Source organism: Apteryx rowi, unplaced genomic scaffold (assembly GCF_003343035.1).
Source record: "Apteryx rowi isolate R43461 unplaced genomic scaffold, aptRow1 scaffold_474, whole genome shotgun sequence".
Lineage (NCBI taxonomy): Eukaryota > Metazoa > Chordata > Aves > Apterygiformes > Apterygidae > Apteryx > Apteryx rowi.
In genome coordinates this window covers 596,055-606,848 of record NW_020450732.1, presented here as the reverse complement: position 1 = coordinate 606,848, position 10,794 = coordinate 596,055, and the positions used below count along the sequence as shown (strand labels likewise).

The 10,794-nt window shown below is 39.0% G+C and overlaps 1 protein-coding gene across 1 annotated transcript in view; it reads left to right on the top strand.

Moving 5' to 3' along the window:
• The first annotated feature begins 8,315 nt into the window (after positions 1–8,315).
• Positions 8,316–10,794, top strand: part of LOC112972101 (CUB and sushi domain-containing protein 1) — a 579,349-nt gene continuing 576,870 nt past the window's right edge. The window contains exons 1-2 of the mRNA XM_026078182.1: positions 8,316–8,458; positions 9,829–9,902. Of these exons, the coding sequence (XP_025933967.1) occupies positions 8,316–8,458; positions 9,829–9,902 (217 nt within the window). The remainder of the gene's footprint in view (positions 8,459–9,828; positions 9,903–10,794) is intronic.

Below are 10,794 nucleotides of genomic sequence, written 5' to 3'. Positions count from 1 at the left end.
GATTTCACAGCCTCTCTGGGTAACTTGCTTCAACCCTTGATTACCCACATGGTGAGAAAAAAAGAAAAAATCCTATGTTTTAACTGCAGTTTCCCTCATCGCAACTTGTCTCTCTTGTCTCTCATCCTATCACCATGCACCTCTGAGAAGAGTCTGTTTCTTTCTCCGCTACGCTCTCCCATTAGGTAGTTGAAGACAAGGTTAAGATTCCCCCAGCCCAAAGCCATCTCTTCTCCAGGCTTCAAAAGCCCAGCTCGCTCAGCCTCTCCCAAAGGGGAAGTGCTCCAGCCCCCAGTTGTCCTGGTGGCTCTCTGCTGAACCTGCTCCAGTGTGTCTCTCTTGTAGTGGTAGCCCCAAACTGGACACAGTACTCCAGCTGTGGTCTCACAAGTGCAAAATAAAGGAAAGGACCGTTCCCCTCAACCTGCTGGTTGCCCTTTTACTTTTCTGCAGCTGGGGGTATGATTTTCTTTCTTTGCTGCCAGAGCACATTGCTGGCTTATGTTCAACTTGTCCACCAGAACCCCCAGGCCCATTTCTGCCAACCTGTTTTCCACCTAGCTGGTCCCAGCCTGCACACTTGCATGTCCTGGGTGCAGAATTTTGCATTTGCCTTTGTTGTGTCGATACGTTTTGGAGGAAGAAACAGCCTGGAGAAATAGCAGCCCTGCCCTCCAGTGTATTGACTGTTCCCCGATTCAGTATCATCTGCAAACTTGAAAAGAGTTCATTCTCCCATTAGAGTAGAAGATATTAAGCAGTGTCAGTTTCACTGTATGTAATGTAAGAATGCAACTAGTAACTTGCTGCCAGCTGAACTTGGTCTCAACCCTCTGAACTTGGTGGTCCCCCTACCTTACTTAGCCATTCCATGTTTCACTGGCTCTGTCAAGAGTCTACTATGGAAGAACATGACAAAGGCTTTGCTGAAGTCATGGTAAACAAGATCCACTCTTCACCACTAGTCTGCTAAACCAGTCATCTCTCCACAGGAGGGAACCAGATTGGTGAGACATGATTTGTCCTTAGTGACTCCATGTTGGTTCTTCCAGCCTACTATTGAACTGAAAGTTAAAATTTGGAAAAGGTGCCAAGTTTGAAACAGTGAAAAAAGACTCTTAATGAGTCTCATTAAAAAAGGAAAGGATGGAATCCGAGTCGCATTAGTACTTTTGCTAATCAAAGCTTGACCATGTAGGAATTTTTTCATTTCTAAAGAAAATCAGGCTGGAATAGTTTTTTAATTCTTTGTCTAACTGTCATTTATTTTCCTGCTAATGAAAATAATGAACTACTTGGCTTCAAAGTCAAGCAACTACGATATCTGATAATACTGGAAGATATTCTGAGGTGGTGTTTTGTAAAGTTTGTAAAATCTCTCAACCTTGGTTGATGATCTTAAATGTTATATTCATTTTAAAGTGAAAACATAGGTCTATGAATAAAGTTCATAACCAGTTAAGTTAATGTTTACAGAATTGTTCTTTAGATATTTTTATTATTATTATGTCCCCACACACATTTTTTAAGGAATGAATGTAATACATTGTACAAAGTAGTGTTATTTACCTATGTCCAAATAAGATAGTAAGAACTGGCACAGAATTCTTAGCACCTTTCTATTTCGCAATTTGGAATTGCTGGTAGTATGGGATAAATTAACTGAAAGGTACTTAAGAAAGGTATTTCTATTTTATTTTGTCCTGTGTGTGATGAATCTGCTGTGATAAAGCTCAAGAATGAATTTTATTATCTTTGTAACTAAAGCTCTGCATCCCTTGTGGGAATAAGGTAAAATTCCATGTGGGCTATTAGCGTGCTAAATAAGGAGTGAAAAAGACAGTTTTCTTCTTTTTGGAAAAGTAAAAATAAATGCCAGGGAGTGCTATAAAGGAATCTATTCAGTCAACAACTGTATGATTTAACACAAAACAGTAATTAATTGATATTTAAGAAGTGCTTTCAGTTGCATCTTTGCAACCAGCTCTAGTGTCTTCTATTGTTTGTTGTTTGAGTGGGTATGTTATACCCCATTCTTATACCAGACCAAACTGGATACAGTTCTCACTTGAATTTAGTAACCTTGTGTGTGTGTATTCATAACCATTTCATATTTCGTTTCACATGTTCATTCCGATAGTGACACGCGGTTTAAGATCATGTGCGATTACGAATCACAGAACCATGTGGGATGACCTCTGGAGCTCTCTAGTCCAGCCTGCTGCTCAAAGCGGGTTCGTTTAAAACAGGTTGCTCAGGGCTGAGTTTGAATATCTCCGAAGATGGAGATTCCACAGTCTCTCTGGGAAATTTGCTCCAGTGTTTGACCATCACTTTTTCACGGTGAAAAAAGTTTTCTTTGTATCCAGTCAGACTTTCCCATGTTCCAGCTTGTGCCCGCTGCCTCTTGTTCTCTCCCTTTATGGCTCTRAGAAGAGTCTGGCTCTGTCTTCTCTACACCCTCCCACTAGGTAGTTTTAGGCAGCAATAAGATTTCCTTTTGTCTTCTGTTCTTATCAAACCCAGTTCTTTCAACCTCTTCCTGCTAAACTATAGGCTATGCCATTTTGACATTTAATAGTTAGATGAAGTTTGGAGGGCAAAAAGAGAGAGGAAAAGATGCTTGTTTTGTATTTTTTCTTATAGATTTATTTACAGCAGCTCTGCTGACCTGAGAAAATCTTTTTCTACCAGCAGAATTGGATCCAGTTGTTTATAGGTTAAAGCTATGATGAGTGTTTTAGCGAGGCTATTTTGCACAACAAGTTTGCAATAAGTTCATAAGTGACTTCTGAAGCAGATTTTATTTAAGCTCCCATTTTTATTTTGCAAATTCAAGTAAAAGATATAAAGAAGTCATGACAGTGAGCCATGCGAAGAACTTCTGCAGTTTGCACCCTATTCCCCTTTGAGTATCTGATTATGTCAACTGATCTATTTGCATTAAACTGATATTGTAAAGAGCCTTTAGGCACAAATGGATATGAATGCTATAAATTAACAGTATTCCTCATGCTGGTGAATGGTGACTGTTTGCCTGTATGACTTTCATTCACTCTATCTTTAGAAGGAAATTGTCAGTATGATGAAGAAAGAGTAATTAAATTAGGTAAGAATGACAGCCAAGAGTAATACTAATAAGAATAAAATCGTAAGCCAATGTGGTTATTATTATGCAAAAGGATATAGTGAAAGCATTTGTTCCTAGAGTTGTCAGTAGGTGCTAACTACGTATTTCAATAGGTAATTTGACAAAATTGAAATAGATAAGTGTTCCTGTTTTGATCTTTCTACAACTAATTTATGTTGTTTAAAAAGGAGGTGTGATTAAGGACATGAATGAGATAAATTGCAATAAATAAATTTGTAACTACTTCAAAAGTTGTAGTGAAATGCCATGACTCCTATCAAGCTTAAGCATTCAACTTTGCTATTTTTTAATTGAAATAATTATTTTAGGTGTCAAGGGAGGTTTGTGAGTATTCAGAACAGTGGTCCAGATGTAGATTTTCCTTTTAAAAAATTGCCTTTACATGGAAATAGAATAATTTTGTTATATTTATCTGAACAGTAAATTGATTAAAAAAAGGATTTTCATTTTTGAGAAAAAATAAAATATATTTTTAGATTAGCCGCTCAAAACACCATTATTCTTGTAGCCTTAAGGTCTGTCTGAATGACAGTGCTTTTGCTAGTGCTATTGCCTCAGCAGATACCAGTAATACAATTCTGTTAAAATTACTAGAGCTGTGCCATTGCCATAGCTGCACCTGCCTCCACTTTACCTCTTCCCCCAAAGTTTATATTGATATATATGTGTGTGTATACATAAATATACATACATATATATACACGTATATAAATGTGTGTGTATATATACATATATATGTGTGTGTGTTTGTGTGTGTGTATATATACATAATACATATATATATATATATATTTATCAACTTACCCCTAATACTTTAGATAGTTTTTAGCCTCTCTCTTGAAGTTCAGCTTCAGCACAACGAGGGACAAAACAGTGTAAACATTAAAGCTCTGTCAAAGGATATTTGTAGGGCCCTCCTACAGGAGCATAAATACCCCAAATCTTATATTATTCCTTCAGTATCTTTCCAAGTCGTACCTCTTGACTATTTTAGGTCACAACCCAGTTCAGTTTATTGAGAAGTCTTTGTACTGCCTTGCTGTAAATGGCACCTGTTGTGGGTTTGCCTGTCATAAGATGTTCATAATGCCTCACAAGTTGGGAGCACCTCTCCGCACATACAAGACTTGCACAGAAGTTTTATGTGCTGTGAATCTGACTCGCTATCAACTTCATTATGGGACAGTCACTAGTGGTGGGGTCAATACTGGGGTCAATACCATTGAACATCTTCATTAATGACCTGGACGATGGGACCAAATGCACCCTCAGCAAGTTGGCAGATGATACAAAACTAGAAAGAGTGGTTGATAGACCAGATGGCTCTGCTACCATTCAGAGGGACCTCCACAGGCTGGAGAGATTGTCAGCCAGGGATCTTGTGAAGTGCAACAAAGGGAAACACCAAGTCCTGTGCCCAGGGGGAAGAATAAGCCCAGGCACCAGTACACACTGGTGGAGGGGGGCGGAAGGGAGGCGACCAGCTGGAAAGCAGCTTTGCAGAGAAGGACCTGGGGGTCTTACTGGACAACAAGTTGATCATGGGCCAGCAATGCATCCCCATGGCAAAGAGAGCTAACAGCATCCCAAACAGCATTAGGCAGAGCATTGCCAACAGGTCGAGGAAGGTGATCCTTCACCTCTACTCCACACTGGTGAGGCCACATCTGGAGCACTGAGCCCAGTTCTGGGCTCCCCAGCACAAGAGAGACATGGACCTCTTAGAGGAAGCGCAGCAAAGGGCCACAGAGGTGGGGATGATGAAGGGACTGGAGCATCTGTCATACGAGGAGAGGCTGAGGGAGYTGGRACTGTTCAGCCTGGAGAGGAGAAGGCTCAGGGGGGATCTGACCAATGTGAATAAGTATCTGAAGGGAGGGTGCAAAGAAGATGGAGCCAGACTCTCCTCAGTGGTGCCCAGTGACAGGACGAGAGGTAATGGGCACAAACTGAAACACAGCAAATTCCACTTGAACACAAGAAAACATGTCTTCAGAGTGAGGGTGGTTGAACACTGGAACAGCTTGCCCAGGGAGGGTGTTGAGTCTCCATTCTTGGAGATATTCAAAACTCAACGGGACACGRTTCTGGGCAACCTGCTTTAGGTCTGGCTGAACCTGCTTGAGCAAGGGGGTTGRACACATGATCTCCAGAGGTCCCTACCAACCCCAACTCTTCTGTGATCACAGAATCACAGAATCGCTGAGGTTGGAAGGGACCTCTGGAGATCATCTAGTCCAACCCCCCTGCTCAAGCAGGGTCACCTAGAGCACATTGCACAGGATTGCATCCAGGGTGATTCTGTGAACTAAAGTTTAAAAATAGTAATATTGAATTTTTAAATCCATCTCAAACTGAATAAATAAGTTAACAATATTAAGTGTCAAGTCTGAATAGCACTGAAGCCCAGCAGTTCCCTCTTTAGGTTGCTGCACTTTACATCATCATGTCTGTTCTATAACATCGATTTTTAGACTGTTTTGCTTTACAGCAAGCATCATATCCATGAAAGCAACAAAGGTCTACATTGTTGGGTTTGAAAATAAATAAGAATTTAGCTAAGGTAAGACTATGCAGTTTCTGTTGTGGTACACTCTTATAACAAATGAACTAACATACAGTGTATACAGTGTTCCATGCTATTTTGGAAGTCCGAGCTGGTAGATCAATTAACTGTTCATTGTACATTGCTTCTGGAAATAAAAAGGAAAAAGTTGCTTAATAAATTGACAATGAAATATTACAAACTTTTCAATTGATTCAATACTCAATTATTTAAAAAAAAGAAAGGGAGAAAAGTACTGTAATGCAGTAAGACAAAAAAAATGTTTAAAAGAACCTTAAAATCAAATATATTGATCTTGTAGGCTTTTCCTAGGTAGAAATGGTCTTGCTATTATTTCCAGGACAGGTTTATTAACGGAAGTTCTTGAGCATGTATTTTTAAGTCTATCTTTTGTTCAGTGCAGCAGTTTCAGTGTGGTAGATTAAAAGGCTATTAAAATTTGTTTGTCTAATTTCCTTTTCAAATGAGGCTGCTTTTTGAGTTGGAACACAGACTTCTGTTTTAGTGTCATTCTTGTAAGAAAATCTAGCATTTTTTTCCACTGCTCTTTGTCAGCATGTTTTGTTTTGTTTTCCTAATAAGCATAGTTATTGCTCTCCTCTGGAATATTATTTTTTTCTTCTATGACTCTGGAAGTAAGGTCCTGTGTATATCGTCTATTTATACATGAAACCAAAGTACAGTTATTTAACCATGTGGTCAGGGAAGCATGGGGTGTTCTCCACACCTATTAGACATCCTGACATCAGCTCTGCAATTTTATATATCCCTGACCTTCTCCATTGTGCTTCTGACCTTCACCCCAGTGTTGTAATTCCAAAGCTGCCATGTCAAGGGGCCCTCTGACTTCCTCCTTACTGACGCTGTTTTTCAGTGTGTGTTTTTTTTTCCCCCCCTCAATATAAGTTGACAGTGTTATGAAACACATGGAGGAAAATAATAGAGAGACTATGAAACAGCAAAAATTAGGCAAGGCAATCCTGGAAAACTTTTCCAGTCTTTTCTGAAAGAACAAGAAAAAGAACAAATAGCATGTATCTTTGTAAAGCCATAGAGATAGGGAAATAGGAGAAAGAAAAACATTCTCCTTGCTTCTTCCCTTCCTCTGTCCCCTTCCTTCTTTAGTTGATTTGAATTAGCTGCCTTCTGAATTGTTGCTGTCAAGTTTTGACTACCATGTGTGTTGCTGGCCCATGAAAGCTGACCAGCTGATTCACAGAATAATAAAACCATTACCTTTTAAGTGAAATAAGCAGTGTGAGCTTTTTGCCATTGAAAGCTTCTAGGTGATCTTTGCAATATAACTGATGATCATGACACCTGCAAAAATGGATTTTTTCACCTTTATATTCTGCTGAATTCATTGTCAGATTGAGCTTCTGACTGGTACTTTCAGCAAAAGTTAGGAAGTTAATTTTCACAATTTTATAATTGATTTCAAATATAGATGTCTAATTCATGCTAAAATTAGTGGGAGTTGGGCTACCACTGACCTTAAAACCTTCAGCATCCAGTAGAAAGTGTCTTTTTTTACCTTGAACTTTTTAACCAAAGTACATTTCAATACAGAAAAAGAGCATCTTAACAAAACAGTACATTATATTGTACACAGTTGTCATGAGGGGTTTGAAGTAAACATGGGAAAAATGTGTAGACATTTTGCAATAAACAATAGCATGCCTATTGCTTATTTGAAGACACTTGCAAACTGGTGAAATAAGCATAGTAAGAAAATTTAGGTGGAATGAAATAGTCATTCAACAGCTTATTCAGTTCAGTGAAAGCTACCATTTACACTTTGGTTTTCCATCATTGACCACTACTGTCTGATTTTAGGTCCTCTTTCTCTGCTGCAGTGAATATGTGACCAGAAAGAGGTTGATAGTGAAATCTGATGTATCCAACAAAATGAAAGAAACTCTCCATGAGTGAAAGCAAAGGATAACTATGTTTAAGGTGCTGTGCATGTGTTTACAAGTTGGCTATGTTGCAAATAAATACAGAGTTGAGCTTCAGAAAGAGTATTGGAAAGTTAATGTGAATAATCTGACACAGGCCACCAGAGAATGTGTATTCACAGAATCACAGGGTGGTTGAGGTTGGTAGGGACCTCTGGAGATCATGTGTCCAACCCCCTTGCTCAAGCAGGTTCAGCCAGACCTAAAGCAGGTTGCCCAGAACCGTGTCCCGTTGAGTTTTGAATATCTCCAAGAATGGAGACTCAACACCCTCCCTGGGCAAGCTGTTCCAGTGTTCAACCACCCTCACTCTGAAGACATGTTTTCTTGTGTTCAAGTGGAATTTGCTGTGTTTCAGTTTGTGCCCATTACCTCTCGTCCTGTCACTGGGCACCACTGAGGAGAGTCTGGCTCCATCTTCTTTGCACCCTCCCTTCAGATACTTATTCACATTGGTCAGATCCCCCCTGAGCCTTCTCCTCTCCAGGCTGAACAGTTCCAACTCCCTCAGCCTCTCCTCGTATGACAGATGCTCCAGTCCCTTCATCATCCCCACCTCTGTGGCCCTTTGCTGCGCTTCCTCTAAGAGGTCCATGTCTCTCTTGTGCTGGGGAGCCCAGAACTGGGCTCAGTGCTCCAGATGTGGCCTCACCAGTGTGGAGTAGAGGTGAAGGATCACCTTCCTCGACCTGTTGGCAATGCTCTGCCTAATGCTGTTTGGGATGCTGTTAGCTCTCTTTGCCATGGGGATGCATTGCCGGCCCATGATCAACTTGTTGTCCAGTAAGACCCCCAGGTCCTTCTCTGCAAAGCTGCTTTCCAGCTGGTCGCCCCCCTTCCGCCCCCCTCCACCAGTGTGTACTGGTGCCTGGGCTTATTTCTCCCTACATGAGTTTATTTAACAAAGTTTAATTGATTATACATACATTGTCAAAAATGGAGCCAGTTCTATGCTACATATTGCAGTCCTGCTATGGTGTTGCCTTCTGTCACTGGCTGATAAAGAATATTCATGTTATGTTTTATTATACAGGTCATGATCAGTTTTGAATACTTTTCCAAAAAAAAGAAAAAAAGAATCAATATACGACGTATATATAATTATTTTGAATAGTGAATTAAAATCTTTGGCATKTTACCTAGTTAATTACATTACTGAGTTTGATGATATGCATTTGTCAAATTTATGACAGTCGTACTGAAAGTTTCCTATGTGCATAATTAGCAGCAGCCAATGTTCCAATAACAGGTTTTCTACTATCTGTGAAGGTAATGCACATTACATGAGGAAGGCCAGTCTGATATATTTAGTTTCATGAAAAAATCTTACAGAATCTTACAGCACAGTGCACCAGATTGAACTATGCTAGGAAATGAAGTCCGCACAGGTTCTTATGTCTGTCTTAACAGTGAAGATAGACTTGTAAGTCAGAAATCTTAGGAGGTAAATCTGGTTCAGCTCTCCTTTTTGTACATATTTTTACTTTTAAAACATTAAGTCTAATCAGATTGTTTTCAGAACACTTTTTTTTCTTAGCCTGGAAAGGACTTGAGAAAATGAAAAATGAGGTATTGCACACCCTGTGAGGACACTCAAATAGGTTAGGTCAGTATACAAAAGCCTTTCTTCAGTGCAGCTTTATCTGACTGACTGTAGTGGACATCAAATTATTTCATGAACCAAGCATTTTGATAACAAAAGATACCGCAACACTAGTGATTCTACCAGCTTCCTCCAGGAAGTTACTGCAGACTCTCAATCCTGTTGAAAGTAGAGTTCAGTAACACAGCAGAAAAATAGCTTTTTTACTGAAAACTGCACTGAAATCATACTTTGAGGGACATATGTGACCTCTGCATATGATAGCTTTGATCAGCTAGAACTCTCATAATCTAAAGGGTCAGCTGCATTGGTTGCTGTTATGAACCTTCAAAGGATAATTCATCTTAGGTCCAGAAACAGGAAGAGTAAAGTCTGTGCAGATGGAATTGTTCAGCTACCTTAATATGTTTTCCTGAAATTTTCAGAAAAGCACATTAATAATGTAGTCCAATGCTTGATCTTGACAAGCAATGAAATCCTGGGAACTATTACATACATTATTGAGCATGGCTGTCATTCTCAGATCACTCATCTTTTACTGTTTTTTTAGGAGGTTGTGGCAAAATGTGTGCCAGCCTCAGGATGCTGAGTCCCATTATTTCTGGAGCCTTGACAGATGTAGTGGTAAAAAAAGTGAGAAAAAAGTCATATTGTAGGAGAGCTTCTTTACACAGATAGAAGAGTGATTTGCTGCAGTACGATTTCAACAGTTGTTAGCCAGTGCCAGTTGTCATATATATGGCAGATGTAGATTTGCTTTGATACCTCTTAGTTGGGAATGCAGTTTGTAAGAACTCATAGTATCTTTGAATAACATGTTTTTCCAGATAGCACACTCATAAAAATAAATGTTGTTTGGGATTGTACAAATACTTCTGCATAAAACAGATCTTATGATGAAACAACTTCATGTTATAATGCTTTGTAAAAATGTTTTGATTTGAAAAAGGAAAGAAAAGAGAGGTTCTTGTTTCAGACACAGATACTCTCTTGTGTCCAAACCACGTAACATACCTTGGCTTGTCTGGCTTGTWCTGCAGAATTTATCTGTATTGACAGTAGTGTTTTATATCATTAACCTATCATGACTAGAGCAACAAAAAGGGAAAACTTGTAAACACAGAGCTAACATTTTTAATACCTCTAGTGCTATAAAACATATCTATCATATGTAATGAATCATTGCTGCCAACTTTTCGAAGTATAAGTTTATCTATATTTTATTTTAATTAATCCAGTGTCTTAAAATCACTTCCTTTAGTGTAAAGTATTTTATACATTCTTACATATGTGAATTAAACATTGACTTTCTTTTCAATGTAAATGAGAGCCATCTAAATAAATCTCATATTCTATGAGATTAATGCATGTGAAATTGAACTATACTATCTGTTTACCTAGACGCTGAGGCTTCATCCTGGAAACAAAGCATTTATCCTCCTTTATCTTGGCTGTTGAAACAACACAAAAGAAGTCAGGTGTCTTCTTGTTTGTTTCAAGCTTGCTAGTTATGCAC